The 24,608-nt window shown below is 47.8% G+C and overlaps 1 protein-coding gene across 9 annotated transcripts in view; it reads left to right on the top strand.

Moving 5' to 3' along the window:
• MVB12B (multivesicular body subunit 12B) overlaps positions 1-24,608 on the top strand; it is a 170,075-nt gene that overhangs the window by 77,636 nt on the left and 67,831 nt on the right. For 8 of the 9 annotated variants that reach the window (XM_057499034.1, XM_057499037.1, XM_057499036.1 and 5 more), the window contains one exon: positions 15,514-15,608. In XM_057499034.1, coding sequence (XP_057355017.1) covers positions 15,514-15,608 — 95 coding nt within the window. Of the gene's footprint in view, positions 1-15,513; positions 15,609-18,979; positions 21,061-24,608 lie in introns of those variants that run through there. The other variant, XM_057499035.1, reaches the window with a different exon arrangement.

The raw sequence follows: 24,608 nt of genomic DNA on the forward strand, positions 1-24,608 counted from the left end.
CAAGGCCATTTCCCTGAGCTTTGCTGCCCTCAACTCACCTATTCTCCTGTGCGGCTGGCCACAGCATCACTGTGGTCCCCCAGTTTCAGGAGCTCTGTGGTACATTTTTGCATCCAAGAGTTAACGTTTAGAATGCAGTTGAGGAGGCCTGGGTTTGCTGGCACCCCTCCCACCCCAGTTTATTTGCATGGTACAGAATATCCAGAATACAACAATACAGCTCTGAATACATTTTTTATGACCTTTAAGTGTTTTCTTTGTCATTATTTTTGGTGAGTACACGGTGTGTGTGTGTGTGTGTGTGTGTGTGTGTGTGTGTGTGTGTGTGTGTGAAATGAGTAGGTTGCCCTCTACCCTATTCCTAAGCAGTGGTACTTTAAGTGAGTTATACCACTCTTCTGAGCCTCAGTTTCCTCTTCTGTAAAATGGGGCTAGGGATGCCTTCTTTGCAGGGCTATTGTGGGAATTAAGTGGGAGAACATGTGCAAGTGCCACACCAGGCACACAGTAGGCCCTTGTGTGTGTGTGGCTCTCTTTGTCCAGGTTCATTTCAGAATTCAATTTGAGCACCGGCTGGTCATCCCCTTAGATGGTTCTGTGGCCACTGTTCGGCTCCTTTGTGCCCCAACTGTAGCTTCGATCCCCAGAACCAGACTGTGGGCGTAGGCATCCCCTGCAGAGCTGGGACAGGAACCGTTGTGCTCACAGGTGAGCAGCTGGTAAGGGGTTAAGGTAGTAATTGTATAAGTCTTCCAGGCTTTCTCCCAGTTCTGCGATAATTTGATGAAGAATCTCACCCTAATTAAATATTCAAATTAGGAATAAGTGTCAATATGGCTTCCCATTGCCTGGAATGATGATTAATTGTATTCAAAACTCTAGTGGCCCACTGTAATCTAAACCCAACCGTTGTTCTTGATTATTTTTGCACCACACTTGCCATGTTTTTGTTTTAAGATTTAAACTAGTAATTGATTTGCCATATGCTGTCGAGCTGCACACACTTTAAAGCTATGCATTTAGGAATTTGGGGAGTTAGGAATTGTGATTTCCTTGGTCTTCCAGTGCAGCTTTTCTTCCTTGTCCTATGCAGAGTGAGTTGGGGCGTGAGGGGGGCATTGTATGTCTGTGCTGCCCATGAGGAAAACTCATTATATATAGTCAGGTTGGTAGGTTGAAGTTATATTGATGGCAAATGGGTTGCTTGAGTGGAAAATGCACAAGTCTGCATTTAGACTTGGTGCTTTGCACCATCTTGGTAAAACAACACAGCGTAGTGGGAAAAGTGTAAACTTTTAAAAAGCGTAAAATCTTAGCTCAGCCAGTTTCTTGAGCAAGTTCCTTAACCTCTCTGAACCTTGCTGGGAAAGATGAGTGTGAATACTTCCCTCACTGGAAGAGATGAGTGTGAAGCATGAAGAATTGTGCACGTGCCCAGTAGGTGGTAACTGTCATAGATCACTTCAGGAACAAAGTGCTTCCCCCACCACCACCACCTGCCTCCAGAAAGCCATTTCTGACCCTCTGAGTCAGAAATGACCTCCCACTTCTCTGACTCCAGAAGCCTCTGTTGCCCACATGTTACTTTCTTTGTGGCATCGTTAAGGTGGTTGTCTTGACTCTCTGGAATTACTGTTCCATCGCTGCAGCCTTTCCTCCCCCACCCCATTCTTTCCTCTTGGCAGGTGGGACCACAGCTCCCAGACCCTTCCTGGGGTTTGGTGCGGGGCCTGGCACACGGTAGGTGCTCAACAGATGTTTGCTGTTTTCTTTTGTTTTATGCCATTGTTTTAAAGTTGAAGTATGTAGCCTTAGAGTCTTTTATTTGCATATCTCATGATATTTAGAGGTTTTTAATTCGATAGAGGGGATTTATATGTGTTTAAATTTATTTGTAGATCAATTCCTAAAAGGGAAAATGTGAGTAGAGAGCCCGCTCTTCCCCGTGCCCCACCCATGCATCGCCTCCCTACTTTCAGCATCACTCAGCGGTGTGGCACTATTTTTTTTAAACCAAGAACGAAACTACAGTGACACGTTGTCATCACCCAGGGCCCATAGTTCACCTGAGGGTTCAATGCTGGTAGTGTGCATTGTGGGGATTTGGGTAAATGTATACTGACACACGGCCATTCTTGTAAAATCGTACGGAGTGTTTTCACTCCTCTCAAAATCCCCTGTGCTCTGCTTATGCGTCTCTCCCCCCTCCTGCTTTGGTGACCACTGATCTTTTTACTCTCTCCATAGTTCTGCCTTTTCAAGAACATTATAGAATTGGAATCATACAATATGTAGCTCTTCAGACTGGCCTCTTTCACTTAGTAATATGTTTATCATTTGGTTTTCTTAACACTATCTTGTGCAAACACAGCTTGGCATATACATATGTATATGAGGAGCTCGATTAAAAACTGGAAGAGTCAGTTGCAACATACTGATCATAGTAGTTGTGTGCCTGTTGATACCACGGTCCGTCACCCCTCGGATGGCATCAATTCATTGGGTATATTTGGAATTAAGTTTCAGGTCTGGGCATAAACATTTTATGAGTTAGTGATACCATTGTAGAGGAAATAGAGCTGTTTCAGGTTTTACAAAACTTCACTTGACTTTGCTGGCATCAATAACAAAAGAAAACAAAAATGTCTCATGAGATTGTGAGAAAATGGTAGTAAACTTTGTACATGGTGATTTTTTTTTTCCTGAGGTTGTTTCTAAAATCAATGAGAAAAGAAAAAAAATCACCAGATTTTAGGGCCCAGAGTCATTAAAATAACTTACTTTCTGTTTTAGTACAACCACATTATAAGAAAAAAATTGCAACTTTATCTCATATCTCTGGGTCTTCACAGACTTGAATAGTAACTCAGAATGTCAGTTTGGAAGCACAGGGGACCCGGAGCAGGAATCCTGGCTGTGAAGTCTTTGAGGAGGATGCTAGTGCTGGTCAGGCCCTTCCAGCTGAAAATGATTCATTTTAATTACCTTCCAGGGCAATCCAGTACCTGAGCATATGGTCCTTAAGAAATGAGCTTGCCCAAACCATCAGCAAGTGTGGGCAATGGTCAGGGACCTCCTCCTGACACCATTGACCAGCCTTGGAGAGCTGAGCTCTAGAAGGTGCTTATTAAAATGCCAGCAGGTGTGGCAAAGGTCCTGTTTGCTGTGACTCCCTTACCCTGCTTGTGCCAGGTGTTTTATAAGATCCTTTTTCTTCATTAAATGGCATTCATTAAGCACGTCCTTACACCTGGCAGAGAAGCTGTGTTGTCACAGATGACTTCTTCCCGATGGTGTTTTGCAGGGGATAAGGTGGAATTTCATTTAGCCATTTGCTGCATTCCTTCTCCCCCTGACCACCTTAACTCAATTCCTGTGACTTTCGCATATTTTCCCCCCCTCCCCTCCCAATTCTGTTACTTTCCTTTGCATGTTGCCTCTGGTCCTGGTCCACCAAGCAGACACATTATCTAGAAAACAAGACGTTCCCTTAGCACCAAGTGCTCAGCTGGGTGCTTTCGTATCTGCCTGCTCTTCTAGCATTCTTAACAACTTCTCGATTTTGCCATCTTCTCTTTACTGATAAAAAGAAAAATAACTTCTCATTGAAAAAAAATTAACATGAAAATATATGCAAAGGCATCGGGGTGGCAGGGAGGGGGATCCACGCTCCGACCTCAGAGACTCTGTTGTCCACACTGTGAGCGCCATTCCTAAGCCCTGACTTGCCATCAGGACAGGGCTGTCACTGAAATGAGTTGGCATTTCCTTCCTGGTCCTTTTCGTACTGTGGCCTGGGTGTGGATGTGAACCACGAAACTAGCATTTGTGTGGTTGGTTAAATATGTGTCACTCTGCAACTTGGTTCTTGTTTTGTGTCATTTTGTTTTGACCTAACAGCTGTGTCATTGAGATTTGGCCTCATTGATATAAAAACGTCTGGCTCATTCCTTCTCCTTGTTCTGTCCTAGTTTGGATTAGGTGGGCATTTTCCCAGTGCCTTGCTCTCACCAACCCTGCCTGGGAGACTGTGTCCGAGCCTCTCACACAGTGAGGCCTGCTCTCCCTGTGCGCCCTGGGCTGAGTTCCTCACTGCACGTCAGGAGCACCCTCCCCCAGTTCCACCCAGAACACCTGTGAACATCCCTTCATGTCTGCAGAATACTCAGAATCAGACATTTTATGTTATTTCTGGTTTTTGAGTCAGGCATCATGATCCACAGCTGAATTTTATAACTTTACCCACCAGGGTTCAAATCCAAGCTGTGCCCCCTCAGGCAGGCTGCTGAACCTCCCTGAGACCATCTGTCAGGCAGAGATGCTCTCAGGCCTTGGTGCAGGTCTGAGTGAGGATAACATGATACATGGGAAGGGCAAGCCCTGTGAATGTCAGCTACAGTTTTACTGTTTTTATCTTAAATAAGTCATTTCCCACATTTCAGATTATTTCCTTAGGCTGTATTTCGAGAGGGAAAGAATAAATGCTGGTCCTTTTGTCCTGTTACTTCCCCGTTCTCAGGTCTTAATTCTGAATCATCTGGAGTATGTTTTTAATACATTTCTTTCAGAGAAAGGAACATGAGTCATCTTTTTTTGTTGTCAGCGTTTTCATATGTAAAAGACAACTCAAAGGAGTAAAAAATTTCTGAGTCACAACTTTCCTTTCAAAAATTCGGTGGATCCATTGTCTTCAGGCATTTAGGATATAACAGGAAAATCAGAGTCACCATCAGTATTTGCCAGGGTTCATCTTGTCTTTCCTAGAATACTGTGGATCCTGTTAGCTTCTTTATTTAGGTCAGAAAAGTATTTTCAGCTTTACTAAAGTATATTCAATATATGGTAAACTGCACCTATTTGAAATATAATTTGATGATCTTTGACATATGTGTACACCCGTGACACCATCACCACCATCGAGATCACGAGTACACCCACCACCCCCAAAACGTTTCTTGTGCTCTTTTGTAATACATCCTCCCTCGTCAGGTCCCACCGATGTGTTTTCCATTTCTGTACATTAGTTTGCATTTTCTAGAATTTTATATAAATAGAATCATACCATATGTGTACTCTTTTTTTTTACTTGCTTGTTTTACTCAGCAAAATTGCCTTCAGATTTCTCCATCTTGCATGTATCAGTAATTTGTTTTTTATTTCTGAGTAGTATTCCTTATGTAAATATACCTCAATACATTTATCCAATCATTGATTGTTGGGCATTTGGCTTGTTTATAGTTTTTCACTACTACAGATAAAGCAGCAGCTCAGTGTGTTTGTGTACAAATCTTCATACAGACATATGCTTTCATGTGTCTTGGGTAAAAATCTAGCAGTGTAATGGCTGGTTTGTGTGATAGGGTATGTTTAACTTTTTAAGAAACTGCACGCTATTTTCTCAGGTTGGTTGTACCTTCTTACATTCTTACCAGCAATACATAAGAGTCTGTCATTCCTCATCCCTGCCAGCAATTGGTGTTGTTGGTCTATATTTGCCATTCAAGAAGGTGTGTAGTGGTATCTCACTGTGGCTTTAATCTGCATCTCCCTGATGACGTTGAACATCTTTCCATGTGCTGATTTGTTTGCATATTTACTGAAGTGGCTGTTCAGATCTTTGGGCTGTTTTTTATTTGGGCTGTTTGTCTTCTGTCAAGTTGTCAGAGGTCTGTATATATCCCAGCTCTGAGCTGGATATGTGTTTTATATATATTTTCTTTAGACCCAAGGCTTGTCTTTTCACTATTATAAAAGCATCTTTTGAAGAACAAGAGTTTTAAATGCTGGTGAAATCCAGTTCATTTTTGTTTTTTTATTCTCTCTTATAGAGTTTATACTGTTTTGTGTCTTACTTAAGAAATCTTTGTCAAACCTAAAGTCACAAAGATTTTGTCCTGTGTTTTCTTCTAAAAGAGGCCATGCTATGCCCATTAAGCCATGCTATGCCCATTAAATAAAAGGCATCAAACCCTAGGCCTTCTGGCAGTAATAACTTACCCCTTCCATTTCCTCATTTTTAGGGGAGTTCCACGACTCCCTCAAGTCATTTTAGATATGCATGTTTATGTGCACTTATGGTAAGACGTAGGTGTCTCAGTTCATTTTTTTTTTCTTGCATGTGGCTGTCCAGTTGTTCCAGCACTATTTGTTGAAAAGATTGCCCTTTCTCCGCTGAATTGTCTTGGCACTTTTGTAGAAAATCAGTTGATCACATATGTGAGTCAGTTTCTGGACTCCCCCATCTAGTCGGTTGGTCTGTGTGTCCGTACCAATACCACACTCTCTTGATCATGGTAGCTTTACACTAAGTCTTAAAATTAGGTAGTCTTGGAATTATTTAGCTGTGAGTCTCTTTTCTGATTTTGCTTGAACGCTGGAACCCCCGTTGGCTCCTATATTTCATCATTTTTTGATCAAGTGAGTTTTATGTTTTTTTTGTTGTTGTTGCTGTTATTTCTCTCTTAGTTGATTCCTTTCTAACACCTAGAATATTTTGGTATTTAGGCTGGTATTTGTTCTCCATATGTATCATAATTTTCCTCATCCTTGTCATCCCTGTTCTTTCTCTGCATTTTGGAAAATCTCGGGGACCTTATCCACAGTATTACTGATTCAGTGTTTTGGAATCTTATTTCTGACGCAGATAACTTTTTCTACATCCTACATTAATTTTTTTTTCAGAGGCAATGTCCTCTTTATCTTGTCATGTGACATGTTTTTATAGGCTCTCATGAGGATATGTACTTCTAGACCGGACGTTGGCAGGAGGCAGGGTGTGTGAGTGCCCCTTCCCTTCCCCCGATCTCTCTTGGATGCTCATTATTTGGTAGACAATCTTCTGAATCTTCCTTCCTATTGTCTGTTCCCTTCAGTGTTTGTGGAACCTTGCTGGCAGGAGGCTGGCTAGAGCCGTCACCAGCCCTTCAGATCATACAGGCCTGGTGTCTTTTTAGGGCATATATCATTTCATCCTCCTGGTTTGAATTTTTCAGTCTTTTAAATATTTTCGGTTATTGATTCTTCATACCAGTGAAAGAGTGAGTAAACAAATGATACTTCTCACTATTAGGGGGTATTCTGTGGTTCTGGCCTCTCAAGAATCTCACAAGCACAAGTTTCTGTTCTGTAAGGGTTTCAACTAAGAAAAGGGACCCACAGGCTCACTGGGTGACGTGTGGCTGACGTGTGAGGAGCGTCAGGATCCAGAGTTAGGAGCCAGACATCTGCCTCCTCTTCACTGCTGACTGGGCGTTGGACCCTTTCTCTCCACACGGTGCCTGTTAAGTCACGATTCATTTAAAGAAAAATTATTACACCCTGGGTCTTCTGGACTTAACAAGTTTGTCTCTTTCCTTTTCTCTTCTCTAGAGTAGACCTGTGAACCTCTTGGGTCATTTTATATTTTTATTCCAGCTGTGGTCTTTCCCCTTTCTACATATTGACACACATTTTATAACTGTGCCATTCACCCTTGCATGGAGTCAGGCAAATGATTATTAGTTAAAGCAAAGCCTTCAAATGTTTTAGATCGATTTATTCTGAAACTGAGTTCTTAAAAATAGTTACTTGCCTGGCCTTAACAAGTAACTTTTATCTTTTTCCACTTGTGAAAGTTTATTAGCTTTTTTTCCACAGGCACCTTTCTTTACTGAAGAACATAGTTGAGACCAACCCTTTGTTCTCTTACTCCTAATCCAATTCCATGAACCTCCAGCTCACTTTTTCACAGAGTAGGTTTAACACATTGTCCTGTAACAGTGGTTTTCAAAGTTTTTGGCCTAGGACTTTCATGTTCTTTAAAATTGAAGATTCCAAAGAGCTTTTGTTTGTGTGGGTCATGCTTATCTATATTTACTTTTTTAGAAATTAAAACAATAATGTTAAAACATGAGAACTCACAAGGAGACATCAGAGCAGTGACATCACCCTAAGTCATGTAGCTTCTGGAAAGTTCTGCGTTTGAGAAAATGAGAGTGAAAAAGGCCAAGTGATATCTTAGTACTAGTATGAAAGTCATTGTGACCTTATGGACTCCCTGAAAGAATCCTGGGACCTCCAGAGGTCCCCAGAGTGCACGCTGAAAACTGCTGCCCCAGAAGGTACTTGTGATACAATCCTCAGCCACAAAGAACAGAAGGGGAGTTGAACTCCACATCATAGAGTTGGTTTTGCTTGCATCTGTGTGCGTGAGCAGGTGTGTAGAGGTGGGAGATAAAAGTGACGATGGTCTCTAACCACGGGCCTGCCTGTGCCTCACCACCATATCCTCGCTGCTGCCCCCTGACAGAGAGGACAGCAGGCCAGAGCTGTCATCTTTATATGCGGCCACTGCGTCCAGAAGATTAATGGTAACATTTTAAAAATTCACACAGACCTGGAATCAGCACTAGAAAATACAGATTTAAATTAACAAGGAAAAAGCAGAATCCCATCAAAGGAAATAAATCGTGCTGGCAACTATTGTCACATAATAAAGTGTATTCCATAACCGAAGGGCTTTTATATGAAGCTGTCTGCAGCTTAGCGGCCATGTTAATTGAATAAGGTGCTTAAGACTGACTTGGGGGGAAAAATGAGTTTTCCCTCAGCATCTGTTTAGCCCTAGCCGTTGTCGGCAGCTTGTGCGGTGCTGACCGTTTGTTACCGAGCAGCCAGTACCCCCTGCAGAGAGACGCGGTTGCTCAGCAGTGTGCCCCGTCTCCTCTGGGCAGTTCCATGGGAGGGGGACAGAGGAAAGTTTGGTAAAGCGCCCCTAGGACTTCGGGGCTGTCCTACTTGGAATTGTCTGGTTACCAAACATATCTTGGAATAATAATCCATCATTTGAGTCAAGTGGCAGTAATTGTTGCTTTGGCCTCTGATGACCAGTCCCTTTGTCTGGTGGTCCAGGACTGTTGGGAATGGAACCAGAAGGCCTTCATATCTAGGTGCCACCCTAGGTAGAAACGGTTTCCTGAGTCTTCAGGCCCACTTCTCCTTGGCCCGCTGGTGATCTTTATGAACTGTCTTAAAATCTAAAACATGCTGCTCTGCTTATGGAGCGATCAACAACTTTGGGGCCCCCCAAAATGGCACCACTGAAATTGCTGTCTGTAGGGGCACCTGTGACCAGCATCAGCAGTTTTGTTTGATGCCATCGAGTGCCTCCTCATTCTCACAACTCCCCTGGCTGGGTCCTTGAGAAGAGGTGAGCATCTCGTGCCCACGGTCTCCTGAAGCACCTGGCTGCTGCCTTCTTTCCTCCTCCAGTAGCACCCAGTGTCCTGAGCGGGGCATTCCTCTGATCTCATTAGATGATCAGCTGAGGGCAGAGAAACTCAAGAGTGTTGAGTTGGCCAATCATAATTCCAAGTGTGAAAATAAGGCTTTTATATCTTTTGTTGCTAGATGGTATGATAATAGGCATGGGGTCTGGCCATTCTAAAATACTGTAAATGATTATAAAACATTTTATCAGACATTTGTGTCATAATTTTCTAACCAGGCCCCTATTATCTGATAATTAATTTGATTCCAGTTTTTGGCCTTATAAGCAGTGCCATGATGAATGTATTTACTGTTTGCGTAAAAATGCCCACGAATCAGAAATAGTTGCATTTTCCTAAGCGATAACCAACCCATTCCTGGGGATGAGAAACAGGCAAATGGGGAGTCTCCTGTAAGTTTCCCGAAGATCTCTACTTACACATCATTCATTCAAACTTCAGGTAATCTTGTAGGGTTCTCCCTAATATTTTTTTAAGTGCCCTCTATGTGTTAGGCACTGGAGATACGGTGGGAAGAGTGTAGTGGACATCATGTTCTGGTGACACGTGAAGGAATCAGAGAGTCCAGAAGAGTGGGAGAGTCTGCAGACAGGAATGTGGGAGGTTTTGAGGGTGAGCAACTGGAGGTGGGGTGTCAGGGTGGGCATGGCGAGGTGGCCTGATTGAGGGGCCAGATTCCCCCATATGCTGGGGGAAAAGTGTTTCAGGCAGAGGGAACAAGTGCAAAGGCTCTGAGGCAGCGCTGAGAGTGAGGGGAGCCGGTGCGGTTGGCAGGTGCGAGTGCAGAGACCACGAACAGGAGGAGGCCAGAGAGGGGAGCGGCCGGAACTGGCCTAGCTCGCAACCAGTGGGCAGGTGGATACCGTTCTAACGCAGAGGGAAGGCGCTGGTGGGTTTTGTAATGACCCTGTACTGAGGCTGCCCTGAGCAGGGCTCTAAAATAATGGCAGGAATGGGAAGAATCAGAAAAGGAGTGCTTGTGGAACTTTATTAGGAACTATTCTTGTGTGTGCTCCCCACACACCTGGTTCTGTGCTTTCTGCTCTGCCTGCATCCTGGCGAGGTGTGCCCTAGAGGCATCGCGCCCTCACTGAAGGGCCTCCAGCTCCTGGCGGAGGTGCTGGGATCTGAACTGATGTCAGGCAGCCTGTAGGGTCTGTGCTCTTAACCGCCACCATTGCTCTGACTCCCTGGGTGTGTGGTTAGGCCATTGGTTGTCCAACTCATGTGTTGCTTTTCCCTTAATAACATGATAGAGGGACTGTCACACATCAGGGTCACCAAGCTAGTCATTGGCAGGCGTGTTGAGTCCCCAGTATCACCAGTTTCAGAACAGTGTCCAGATGGCCCCTGCGCTCCTAGCCGAGGAATTCCACCCTGCGTCCCTGAGAGTCGAGCTGATAGGGCAGGGGCGGCTTTCAGATGGCAACCGTGGCCTCCGAGGACCCGGGGGTGGACCTTTGTCTCCACTGTCTCTCTGAACGCCTCGGTTTCTTTCGCGTTCTGTGGAATAAAATTTATTCCTATCTAAAAAGGCCGCTGAGAGGATCAGACAAGGTGATGTACGTGAAGGAACCTCGCCCGGCGCCTGGAAGGTGGGTCCCCACCAGGTGGCCGGGAACTAGGTCTCATTTCGCTGAGATGCAGTCCACCTGTCACGTTCAGGCTCATCGGACTCTGCAGCGCCCTTGGGCCACTTCTCCTGTGGCAGGTGACTCTTCCGCTTTAGCCACAGGTTGTCTGTCCCTCGGCCCAGACTGTCCATTCTCATTAAGGGAGGCCTCGGCATGCCTTTTCATCCTCCTGTCCCCATGCTCCCTCCTCCCTCTGTCCAGGAACTGCAGAAGTAAAATGCAAAAGCTGCTACTTGCAGCAGGCAGAGCTCTCCTCTCTCAGGCTCTCCCTGGCCGGGGCCCTTCCCTCGCTCTGCCTTCTGAACACTGCCCCATACCCGCTCCTTCATCAGCCACTGTGGCTGGAGTCTTTGATAAGATCATTTCGATCCAATAGATTCCCACTGAGCAATTACTCTGTGAAGCATGCAGTCAGGCCTGTGACTGGACTTCTCTTTGAATAAGACATTTACTGTATCAGCCTCACACTGTCTATTATATAAGGTCAGAAACTTTTACTTTTTCTTCCCCCTTATAAATTCCTTCTCACTTCCACCACTGATTTCTTCTTACATCAGACCTGTTCTCCAACCCAGCAGGGGAGTGGAATGCATGATATAATACAGAGACCCCCTGAGTCTAGTTGGGCAAACACACACATGCAGGAATGAAATAACAGAGGCAAAAGCGGTTTATGTCCATAAAAAATACTTAGAGATTTAATGGAATAGCTTCAACACTTGATTTGATCCAAGTAATTGTCTGCTGTAGGGCAGAAATTGTCCTGAAAATGGTGTGCAAGACTGGTGAGATTTGGCCTTGCTCCTGAGATCACAGTCATGTTAGGGAGACAAGCTTGTCTCAAGTGATTAATGTATATCGGGATAAGTGGAGTGAAAGAGGACATACAGGTAGCCAGCCCAGCCTGACACAGCCAGGGAAGGCCCTGCCAAGGAGGGAATGCTTAGGCGGGGTCTTAAAGGATGAATAGGAGTTTGGAGAGTAGCTAAGGATTCTGGGAAGAGGCAGAGCAGCATGGATAAAGAATCAGGCTGAGGCACGAGAAAGCATGGAGGCTTCAGAGGCTTACAAGACTTTCCCTTTTCCGAGTAGAGAGAGAAATGAGCAGTGACAGGAGACAGTCTGGAGAAGTGAGCTGGTGTGTGGATGGCTAAAGTCAGGGTATGGATGCGCTGTAGGTTGTCCAGGGAAGGATGTGGAGTGAGAAGAGAACCAAACCTGAACCCTGGCAAACAGCGGCTTTACAAGGTTAGAGGAGGAGCCGGGAGGCACCGTCTGCCAGGAGGAAGGAGGAGCAGGCCAGGGGAGGGAGGCCTGCGGGTGAGGTCAGCCAGGCAGGCCCTCATGCCCTGGAGAGACAGGAAGCTCGGACCAGGAAGTCTGCGGTGGGCAGGGCAGCTAAGGAGCCAGGCATCTTGATTTCCCTTGTGTATATACTTCTCTTTAAGTCCCATGTGCCAGAGAATTTCCCCAAAACTGTTCATTTAGGGGGTTGCAGCAGATCATTTTGACAGGAACTGGTAAGGGTCCTCACCCAGTAGGTGCTGAATGATCGTTGGCAGCCTCACGGTGTGTCCATTGTAATTTCCTGCTCCATTCCCGCCTACCATGGCTTCTCAGTTCTACTTCCTCACTTTCCTCAGGTAGGCAAGCTTTTAAAACTGCAAATCAGATCTTGTCACATCTCTGCCTAAAAATCCTTCAGGGTAGTCAGGACTTGGGGGGCCCTGCATGCCGTGGCCGCTCGTCAGCCCGGTCCCACTCTCTCTGGCCTCCCAGCTCTAGTCACCCAGGCCTCCTTCCAGGTCTCCCCTCAGCCAGCCTCCCTGCTGCTTAGCAAGCGAGAGCCTCGGGGCTCCTCCTCCCCCCGCTGTGCCCTCCGGCCTGCCACCCCCACTTCTCCACCCAAAGGTCTTCTGCTCAGGGAAGCCCTCTGCAGAGGCCCGTGCAGTGCTCCTGCTTTCCATGTAAGCAAGTGTACTGTGACTTCATGTCCCCCTGCTGCTCTGCAAAGTCTGGGGTCCTGCCAGGCCTACCACCCAAAGTGCCCCCCAGGTCTGTGTTGACACATGCCAGCACTCGCTCGGCTGACCTTTGACCATTGAATGGCTGGGCTGGCCGTGCTTTCTCCTCCGGCTCCTAGTCAGGCTGGTGGCTGTCACACAGGTCTGCTGCTCTGCTTGAGTTCTGACACCCCTCGTCCTGCAGGAGGCCCCCTGAATGCCCCCAGCCCGGCACTGCACAGAGGAGTGTCCTTAGGTTGGATGTACCTTTTTAGGACCTTCAAGGCTTAGAAATCATAGGGGGTGGCTGCCCAGTTCTGCCAGCTCCCAGAAACCCCCTCAGTGGGAGCAATCCCAGCACCTACCATGGGCCAGCTTCACACATGTACAGCCAGCACTGTCGCACAGAGCCCTGTGCTCAGAAGGGCTCCACACTTCGCTTATGTTCTGGGGTCACCATCTGGAAATTCTTAATATTTGAACCGGGTCCCCACGTTTCCATTTTGCACCGGGCCCTGCACGTCGTGTAGCCGGCCCTGTACTGCCTTGAAGGGACACTGTGAGGAGCCCTGAGAGAATGCGTGATCTGCCTACCCCAGGGCCTGGCGCACAGCGAGCCCTCTCCGCAGGGTCACCTGTCCTCATTCTGGCTCTGCTCAGCCACAACCACAGTCAGTAATTCATTCTTCTGGTTGCTCAGCTTCATTGACTAAGTGCTGTGGTCAGAGGCATTGATCAACTGCTTAAAACCCTCCTGCAGCTGCTCCTCATCCTCTCAGGGTTCCCAGAGCTGGCCAGGCTTCAGAGTCACTGCTGGAGCTTGCTGAAAATAGATTTCCGGGCTGCACCCCAGGCCCACTGAACCAGACACCCCCCAGTCGGGGCCGTGCATCTGTATTGTTAGTAAGTCACCCGGAGACTCTAATGCCTTCACCTGTGCTGTGGTGGGCAGAGCAGAGCTAGGACCCTCCATCCCAGGAGACAGAACCGAGACCTCTTGGTGTGACTATTCGGCGTCCTTACCAGTCTGACCCCTTTCCTGCCTTGTTTCCGGTGTATACTAACCCCGCACCACGGTACAGTGTTGGCTCTCCCTGACTACCCAGGAAGTCCCTTTTACTCCTTTAACGCCTGTGTCCTCCTCTGAGAAGGTGTCGCTAGAAGCCACGTCCCCTTATCAGAACGAGGTGTGCTCACTCCGTGCCTGGGTCTTACTCTCTGAGCATGTCAGGCTGCACGGCGGCCTGTTGCTGTGCCCTTATCCCTCGTAGCCTGGTCGCTCCTTCACGTGGCTCACCTCCCCACCCTGAGTTAGCGTCAGGTGACAAGCACAGTGCAGACCCAGTACGTGCGCGTCAGAGCGCCCAGTGGGCACATCTTCATGTGCTTGTGTCCACTGGTTCCCCTGCAGCCTGGCCTGCTGTTGGTGCTCCGTGAAGCCCCACTGCTGGGTCCAGCACAGGGCTGGTCGCGTGCCCAGGCATTTGCTGTCAGCCCTCACTGTGCAGCCAGGAAAACCAAATGCCCTTACAGCCGTTGGCACTCATGTCGTCCCCAAGCACCGGCTCACTCCTGGCTTTGGGGGAACAGGCCTTGCTTAGAGAGCCTTCGCTCCCAGGAGTCTGTATGCATGGGAGTCATTCTAGGAGTCATCCATTTGTCGTGTGAAAAAGGCAGCATGTAAACCGTAAAGCTTCCTTGATGTGACACAAATATGCCCTCTCTTGGTCTCTATCCTTTTGGGAACAACTGAGCGTGGCCAAAGCTTGGACAATTGAGCTACTTCAAACCAACCCCCAGTCATCCCAGTAAGAGGGCTTTTTATTGTTTCTTTTTTCCCCCAGACCTGTTGGGTTTTAAATATTTTTCCTATTATCTTAATCTTTTCCTCATTGGCTAAAGGCCCCTGATGACCACACCGGATGGCTTACTTGCTTTGAGTGCTCATGCTGTGCGTTTTCATGGCCAACACCTGTGCCATAAAAGGCATCAATCAGAGGTGCTTTCCTGAGTACCTACTGTGTGCTCCTGCCAGAGGGGGACTGTGCAGGCCTGGCAGTCCAGAGGAGGGTGCCGCTGCTTCTAAATGCTCATTCGTTTCCTGGACTCCCGCGGACATAGTTATACCCAAAGCCTTCACTTCCTGCTTCAGTCTCTTCCCAGCGCGGTGGTTCCTGCGCTGTCGTCCTTGGTCGCCGGGCAGGACGGGTGTGGAAGCCGTTGGATGGATAACAGAACCAAGGCGGTGGAACCGGGCTCCTGTGCAGAGCCTGAACGTTCCAGCCCATCGGTGCATTTTGCCCAGTGGGCAGAGATCTGGACTCAATCAGTCCAGATTTAGAGGCTCCACAGACTAAATAGCCCGCCTCTGTGGATCCTCGGCCTGCTGTTAAGCTTGGGAAATCCTTTCTTCGTCTCAGATGTTTTTGCTGGTATGAAGAAGGTGGCTGCTGATGACTGGAAACTTCTGAATTCCTTGGGGGACTCAGGCTGGTGGCGGCGTCCTGCCCACTCCCTCTGCTCTGGGCCGTGGTGGGCGTCAGGTGCTGAGTCTTGGGGGACGCTCCGTGCATCCTGTAACCTCTAGTTTCTCCTCTGTCTCCTTCTCAGGCACATCTCTCTAACACTCCCTGCTACCTTCCGAGGCCGGAACAGCACTCGGGCTGACTACGAGTACCAGCACTCCAATCTGTACGCCATATCAGGTACGTAGCCACAGTTGGCGGTCAGCTACTGTGTCTCTGTCTAGGCACTGCCTCCCTCTGCATTTGTCCTGGCCTCTAATGGCATCTGTCTTGCTTCTATTGTTTTCCCCACAAGGGGCCTGTTCTCTGCAGGGACTAGACCTTCCCTTCCCTTCGTTTCACCGCAGCACTTAGAGAAGGGCCAAAGACTAAGCATGTTTTGAAATGAATGATGAAGAATAGTGTGTGGATTTCACAAGCTTGAAGGTCGGTCCCCAGAGAACAGTCACTGCACTGTTCACCTGCCAGATCCAGGGCAGGTTTCCCACAGGCACTTGGGAGCAGCACAGAGCTGAGCCCTGGGCTGCTGGCCCTCCTGTATCCAGGTCTGTCCTCACCTCTCATTTCCCAAAGCCAGGTTTGTGGCCAGAAGGCACACTGGCGGTCTCCCCGCCGAGCCCCCGTGGTGTGGTCTGTGATTTCTGAACTCGGCCTTTTAACTGATGGTGCTGCCTTGGTGGGAACATCATCAGCCCTAGTTTCCTTTGCACCTTCTCCAGGGAGGGGAATGTGTACAAGCCTTATTACAGAACTGAGATTTGTTAGGTGCCTGGCAGTGCAGGTGACTTGCTAAGAGCCAAGGAAACCCACAAACTCACCTCTGATTGTACTGGGCCTCCAGTCAGGGGTGTTTGTATATGAGGGGCAAGTGGCAAATCATGCCACTTACCAGCGCACACCCTTAATGGTGAGTGACATTTTGAACACAGGAACATGGCATCCATTCATGTACCATAATGAATCGGTTATTTAAAAGGTAATCTTTCTTCTAAAAATTGCAGCTTCAGGTTACTAAATAGATGAACTAGAACAATGGTATAATTCGTGTCAGGATTAGTTTTTCTTTTTATGATCACTCCCTAATAGGTTTGGAAGTATAAGCAAAAGCCAAGTTGTTCCATTTCTGAGTGACACTCCAGGTGGGGAAAGGGAAGAACAGGGATTTCTTAAAGCCCTGGCCCTGGCCCGACTCCAGGCACCAGGCTCCCAGAGGGTAGAGGGAGCACGTTGTCTAAGAAAAGCATCTCCAGGGAGAATTTCTTTTGTGCTGTGGCTATTTCAGCAAAGTCGACAAGGAGCATAACAAGTGTGGAAAGATGACCTATTTTGTAGGAAAGCTGAATATTTCCCCAGATGCTTAGCAGCAGAATGGTGCCGAAGAGGTCTGTGAAACCAGCAGGGCGACCCCACTCCAACTGCACGTAAGGAGAGCTCAGTCAAAGCAGATGACTTTTTTCCTCCAGCTTGTGGGTCTCTTTGCAGCCACGGTATTTGCCATCCCCACCTTACCCGGGTTCTCTGATGGCTTTCCCAGCTGCTGACATTTCTGCAGAAAAGGGCCCACCGAGTGAAATCTCCTCTGGTTTGGCAGGAATGTTCCTGTCTGCCTCTGGACCACTGCTTCCTCACTCCGCAGCTTTGATGAGGTGTTGTCTGGGTTCATTTCAGCTGTTAGTTTAGCAATACTGAGGTAACAGCCTCAAGACACAGGGGAAGCCATTCAGAAACTTCCTGTTACATTTACGTAAGTGGCAGTCAATTGGATTTTATCTTCCAAACTGAGGTAGTTGAAACTGCAGCCCATGGCAGCAGGCAGCACAGGCACTGAATTGCTCCGCCAGGGTCTAGGCCTGCTTTGTTGTGATGCTGCCAGACACATCCCACAGGACCGGCTGGCTCCATAAGGCCTGCAAGCTCAGCACTGGGCAGCCATGGTGCAGCTGGGAAGCCTGCCCGCCCACCCACCAGCAGCCTGCCTGCAAGCCCTTCTGGCTGGAAGGGAGCTCCCTTCCTGCCCCGTACGAGCAGGGTTTGGCACTGAGGGGCACATCACAGTCTGGTATTGCAAAGTTAAGATTTCAGTAGTTTGTTCCAGAAACAGGGCAAAGTGTGCCTGAGGCCCTAGCTGTTGCCCAGTACCCAATGCCGTGAGAGCTGGAGCTCTGCTGGTAATAAAATGAATCCTCAAACTGTTCTCCTTCTGAACCGACTCTCACATATTGACTGCAGACTTCAGGTGCTAAGCCATGCATTCCTAAAAACATTTGATTACCACTCCCTTGGTTTGCAGGGCCTTCCTAAGTGGAGTTCCAAACAATGCAATTAGAAATTTGAAAAGCGGCACACATTTAATTTTATGTATGGTTATTAAAGTAATATTTACTTTTTAAATGTTTCCCCAAAGGTATATCAGTTAATAGATCCCCTGTCCTGTTCCTTCCACTGAGACAGCTCATCCTTGTCATGCCTGCAAAGGGAGGGACACTGCTCAGCATGGCGGGAGAAAACAGGGCAGACAGTACGTAGCTCTGTCCCCAGCACACAGAGGTGCTCATGAAGTGTCTGTGGAATGGAGGAAGGAAGGAAGGGAGACATTTAGCTCAGTGTCTGCTTTCTCAGGAACACCTCTGTGACCCCTGGGGCAGGTGATCCTCCTGATTTGCTGCTCGAATGCCTCTAGCATCTGGGGCCATCACCTCCAGCCAGCCCATTCCATCTCTTCTCTTGTTCAGCTGGACTCTGTCTTTCTGTACGTTCCTATCCATCCAGCCATTTGGGGTACTGGGCATTCCACTGGCCAAAATGTGCAAACGCTTCTACGGAATCCAGCCAGTAGTCTGTCTTGCCCACCGAGGTGGGATGAGGGACTTCTCCTGCCTTGGTGCCGAGATCCTGGGAAGCTTATGTTCCTTGCTCTGCCGTCTTCTATCCTGATCAAAATGGCCATGAAACACACCTTTGATCCCCACACTTCCTCTTCCAGGAATTTCTTCTAGAAAATGCTTGCAGATGTGCAAAAAGATTTATCCAGAGGGCTGAGCACTGCTGCTTTTTAAAAATAATACTCCAGGAAAGGGGTTAGGGGTCAGATATCCTAAATGTCAAAATAGTAAACAGTTAACTTTTCAGGAATCAAAAAATGGTGATTAAGATAAAAAGAGGTGCATTAATATTGTTGAGTGACAACCAGAATGTGCAATATGATCTCATTTTTTAAAATATTTCTGAAGGTCTGGAAGGTGCACGCTAAGGTTCTTGTAGTGGTTTTCACAGGACTTCCCTGCTCTTTTTTCCTTCTTTGCCTTATCTCAGTTTTCCATGGTAGTATATGTTGCTTTTTTAATAAGAAAAACTATAAAGACCTGCTGTGGACTCGGCGTGTCCTTGGGAAGCCTCGTGGGTCCCCAGCAGCCGCCTTGTCCTTCCTGCCTGCTCTCAGGCCTCCTCACTCAGTGTGCTTTCAGGTGCTGCTAGAAATTGCAGCAGGTCAGTACAATTCTTTTTTTTATCTCAAAATTTTATTTTGAGAATTTATTTTTTCTGTTGTCCAGTCCCTGCAGCCTCCTGTCCACTGAGGTTCCTCAAAGACCACTGCCCACAGTTCCAACCCCATCTTTCACATTCCGCTGGCCCTGTAGCCACGGACTGAGCGTGGAAGCACGTGGCTGCCTGAGCCGCCTGCTCACCTCCTTTGCTCCTCACATCCCCCACCACCGTGCTCTACTCTTGAGGGTTTGAGGATGGCTTTCCTGGAAAGAAGAGGTAGAAATACAGCAGCGGGTGCTTGCTTTGTCTCACTCTGTCATCTGCTTATAGTAGGGTCGGCAAGCCGCTTCTTAAATTGTTCTGACTTTTGATAACTGGCAGCTCACGGGCCATGCTTTACTGGCGATGTTCTGGCTGCTGCGTCCCCCTCAGTGATGTGCCTTTAAGATCTTTCCTGCCGCAAGGGTTGTCTACAGGGCCTTGTTGGTTTCTCTAGATTCTACCCCAAACCTGCCTCCTAAGCTTCCTCATCAGGCCCTTCAGTGGCGGGTAATTCTCTCTTCAAGAATACCTTCTCTTTCCTGAAAAGTTATCTATTTTAGTCCCAAATGATAGCCTCCTACCTTTTTTTTTCTTAGACATTTTTTAGATGTTTTGATGTCTGACCATTCATTCATTTCTATTTCAGCTATTCCAGAAAGATTTAAGGTGGTTCCAAAAATACATATAAGGAAATGGAAACAGACATGACAGTGTAAGCTGGAAGAGCAGGGCGCAGCCGTGGGCGAGGTTCCCCATGAAGGGGTTGCCCGTCTGGGTCCTGAGTCAGGGACCGTCTCTGTGGGGGTAAGACGAGAACGAGCCAGCTGCCGAGGAGGAGCCGAACAGTCCCCTGTACTGAATTCTTCCTCCTAAACAGGGCCCTGGAAAGCAACAGAACAGCTGCTTTTCAGTGAGCTTGATAAGGATGGCCTGTATGCCCAGGTATTGGGGGGTCCACTCGTATTTGAACCCCTGCAGTGTTTGGAAGTTGAGAGAGATGATTCTTAAGAAATGTTCTTGTGCTGGAAGTCATGTGCCTTAGGGAGGGAGAAACCAGGGGACAGGAAAGAGAGGCTCCCCCCATCGTCTCCCACCTGAAGGACACACCTCTGTGCCAGAGGCTTCCGGTGCAGAGTGGCCTAGCCAACAGGGACCCAGGATGGCGTTTTCTATGCAAGGAATGTCCCCTTGTCAGTCTCCTGGCGGGTTTTAGTTAATGAGCAGTTGACAATACGTAAGGGCAGCCACACCGTACTTTCCCTTTGTTTGTGTTGTTATAAACTGATTTCTGTCTCCAAGTGAAGATTTTTTACCAAAGAAAACTTAATTTTCTTCCTTTTGAATAAATTGATGTAATAGTGTAAAATAGTTAAAATTAAGCCAGTGCATAGTAAAGCTGGCACGTAATAAAACCAAAAATCTTCAACAACCCATGAATTCAGGTCGAGCCACCATGCAGAAAACCCCAAAGCCCCACAGTGTGGGGGCCGTGGGCCTAGGCCTCCTTCCCTTTCAGGGCGCAGGCAGATTGCCCTCCTGACGTCTTCATTCATCCATCAGCTTTAGGCTGACCATATAATTTGCTGCCTACTGCCACTTCTGAGAGTGAGAGGGGCGTACAGTTGTACCAGCCCAAAAGCGGGAACCCAGAACAGTCCCAGCAGCTCAGGGATGTGGTCACCCTGCCTTTAGCTGTTTTGTTTTTTCCCATTTCTTCTAGTTTCCTTTTTAATTGCTGAAAAAGCTAGCTTACTACCCTCCACAGCTGTTCTCTGTCCAGATGCTTGATACCAGGAAGCCCGTGAGGGCCGACAAGTCCCAGTCCATAGGCTCGTCAGTTTGGCCCACAACACTTGTGCAGAGAGGAGGGTTTTATCTGAAACACAGAACCATGTACGAACCATGTAACTCTGACATCGGTCCAGGAAAGCACAGAGCAATTAAAAATAATTAATGATTTCTGAATATCAGCCTTCGCCATGCAGTTTTAATCTAGTCCTCATTGAAATTGGAAGATGGACATTTAATTATCAGTATTATGAAATTCATGATTTATATATTTCATCCAATTGGATAAAATTTCTGCCACCAGTTCTTCATCTTACTACGAAAAAAGCTGTATTTTTTTTACAGTGGGATCATTTAAAAACTCATCTACAGCCTACCAAAGAATTGTAAACATATTTTCCTTTCATTTGTAGAGATTACATTGTTTCTATCCTTAAATTAGGGAAAAAAAATCTCAGCTGGAAAATCAAAAATAACCCTTTAATGGGCATAAAGCATTGCTGGGTTAGAAAACGAAGGCAGAAAGACTAAAACAATAGGGTGCTCGGGAAGTGCTGTTCTTTTCTGCGTCAGGTGTTCTAACCGCAGCTGCTCCACGTGTAATATTCATGGTTTTATGCTGCAGAATCTGCGTCCCTGTAACGTGCGTGCTCGTGGTTCCCCTTGCGCCTGCATCTGGGTGTCAGCTCGTGGGTGGGTTGAGTGACTAAGTTACTAATAACTACAAATGGGGAAGAGCTGCTGTCTCAATGGGAGCCCCTGGGTGCCAGTGCTAGTCAGCCTCTGCATTCGGGTATCCCCAGGGCCTTTGTCTTTAATGGACTTGTTCACGTGGCTTACATGGCCGTGCGTGTCAGATCCCTGCTTTCCTTTATCCTCTGCTGAGGATTTTAACAATCACCTACAACGGGTTGGGCTGGTGGGTGAGTGAATTGTGTGACGGTGGCAAGGATCTAAGAGAGGAACATGGGTTTGATGCAGCCACAGATAATAGCATATAGGGGGAACTCCTGAATAAAGTGAAAAAAATACAATAATGCTGCTCAAATCAAGGAGGAAATAAGTCATTTTAGAGGCTTATAAATTTTTATCATCACCTCTAACAGCCATTGCGTCCCTTGTCTATCCATCTGTTCTTGCCCTGACTGACAACAAAATCGAGTACAAAGAAAAATATAATAAAAAAGAAGGAATGAATGGGAGCGGATGGGGAATTGATCGCATAGTGTATTTGTATATCCTGATGTAAAAGGTGCGGTTGACAGGCGGCCAGGTTTGCTCTGTACACAACCATGTGTGTGCTGTCAGGCGCACGCACGCTGCCTTGTTTCGATTGATGAATTGCCTGCTTTCTTGATTAAACCTTCCGTCACTTAAGAAACAAAAAGCCTGTGTTTAGATGGCAGAGTGGGACATGTCAAAAAAATCTGTCTCCTTTACCTTTGTGCAGATGTTGGGCACAGACTGTAACATGTATTATTAAAATGAATGTGGCATTTACTGTGCATTATTCCTTTCCTGGGAGAAAGGGCTATAAATTATATCTAATAATAAGCTTTAACCCTTTCGAAATGCAAAAGATTTAAGAGTGCAAATATTCACGTAGGCCTGGCTAATCGGATGTGCTTCTGTACATCCACGGTGATGGCCGTGTCACTGAAGTCGATGGACAGCGTGTGCAGGCAGACACGCGGGGCGCCCCGGGAGCTCTTGCTACCTGGAGGTGCGCTGCTCTGCAAGTGCCTCCTCCAGGACTTCTCGGAGAGAGACCCTGAAATTCCTCAGCTGGGCTCGGGGTCATCTTACCATGGACTACGTCCCTAGCATGTCTGGCGCCCCAGTGAGTCTGGAGCTGAGTTCAAGAGTGGTTCTCTGTGTTCTCCTCGTTTCCCCTTTGCTGGGCTGGCTGGGCTTGGGGCAAGCGTCACCAGGCATGGGTGCCTCATACTTACTTGGCTGTCTTCCTTGTCCTGGCTTATCTGTCCTCAGTCCAGTTGCCCAGGTGGCAGACTCAATCTCACCAAAGCGTAGCCCCTCAGCTCAAAGCTTTGTGCCTGCCCACGAACTGCTTCGGTTCATACCTCACATGCCCAGCACTGAGGCTGCTGGTGCATCTCAGCTTGTGCGGTGCGGTGTCTTCCATTTCCTTGCACTTGTGCCCACCAGCCCAGGTCACTCCCTGTGTCCTCACCTTCATGCCTCTCAGTGCACTTGCACCTGCCAGTCCCATGGCCCAGAGCACCCTGCCCTCTCCTCTGCTTCTCTTCTCTGCTGACCCATCCTTGAAGGCCTGTCCCCAGACTGCCTCTTCCATGCAGCCTTTCTGATTCCCTTCCAACTGGGGATGTACCCTTCCTGCTTTACTCCCCACACCACACTGTGTTGGAGAGATTTACTGTGAGCACCTGAGATAGCAGAGACTGTTTAGGGAGGATGGAGGCTGCCTTCCAAACTGTCTGAATGAAAGAGGATGTGTAATTAACCAAAGGCAATGAGAAGAGAAAGACTGTTTTCTCTTCATTCAGCAGAAAGAGAACTGCCCTGTGCCAGGCCCCATGTTCCTTCCCAAGGCAGTGGGAAGCCTGTGGAAGAAGGTTCAGCAGGAACTGATGTGGCTTCTGGGGTCAGAAGCATGTGTGGCCATCACAGAGTCATTGTGATTGGCTGCTGAGCTTGTGCCCTGCGCAACATATGTGAATGGCGTCCTCCCAGAGTTGTGCAAGGGCCCTGCATTATGCTACCTTGAGCAACTCACTTGGCACTAATTATTCACACCCATAAAATAGTACAGAAATTGCCTGATACCTTCCCAGGATTGGTGTGAGGATCCAGGGTATGTAAGAACATTTTGTGAATGGGAAGCAGTGTGGGAATGCTACTTCTCTCCGTAGTTCCCTCCCCTGCAGGACTGTGACGAGAGATTCGATGAGAATTATCACCCCGGACACCCTGGCTCACGCCCAGCGTGGTCTGCATCTCCTCAGTCCCGTGCGCCCCTGTGTAGTTTGTATATAAGGTTACTAGCCGGTAAGCAGAGTGCTCTGAGCATTCAGAGAAACCTGCCTGCAGGGCGGGCTCTCAGGCGTTGCTCAGCTCGGGGTCCCCTGGGAACTGAGACATTGCCACAGGTCCTCACTGAGAAGTGGGCTTTTTAACCTGGCAAGCAGCCCGGGGACCCTTTCTTGGGAAGGTGGCAGAACGATGGCTTGGACAAGCAAGAGGGAAGCCAGCACTTGACAGAGCCGGCCACCAGCTCCAGAAAATCTCCCGATGTGTTTTTGGTTTTTTGGAGGAAAAGTGTTTGGGGGCTGCTTTCTGCTCCAGGCCTTCATTTCTGCTTTTCCTGTGCTCCGTGGGTAGGAGAAAGTTAAGACTTTTTCCAGTTTCGTCACGGTGAAAAAAAATTTTAAGAATATTATTAGGTAACAGATACCTCAGTGTTCTTAAAAGGGTGGCCACCCTCCCGCTGTGCTTTCATTCTCTCTTTGGTTTTTAAGCAGGGCAGAGTTTGGGCAGCACCGGTTTAACGGCCCACAATCCCCTTGTAAATCCAAGAGTGAGGCGGCCCAGAGCCAGAAGAGCCGCGTTCAGGCCTGGCTTCTCGTCCTGACTGGCCAGGTATCCCCAGGCTCAGCACCCAGGCTTCCTGGATCTAAATTCCCATCAGATGTCTCAATGTCAGCAACTGTAACAACTTCAGGATCCTCCACGTAACTGTAGTTGAGCTAATATTCACTGGAAGCTCCCTGTGTGTCAGGCTCTGTCCAGTAGCTACTGTGGCAGCAGCCCTCCCACCTCCTGGGGTTGCGGATGGGCAGGAAGGGGGCTCGTGGTTTCAGCAGGGTGGACACCCAAGGTGTCACC

This window comes from Manis pentadactyla, chromosome 3, assembly GCF_030020395.1.
Source record: "Manis pentadactyla isolate mManPen7 chromosome 3, mManPen7.hap1, whole genome shotgun sequence".
NCBI classification, from domain to species: Eukaryota; Metazoa; Chordata; class Mammalia; order Pholidota; family Manidae; genus Manis; species Manis pentadactyla.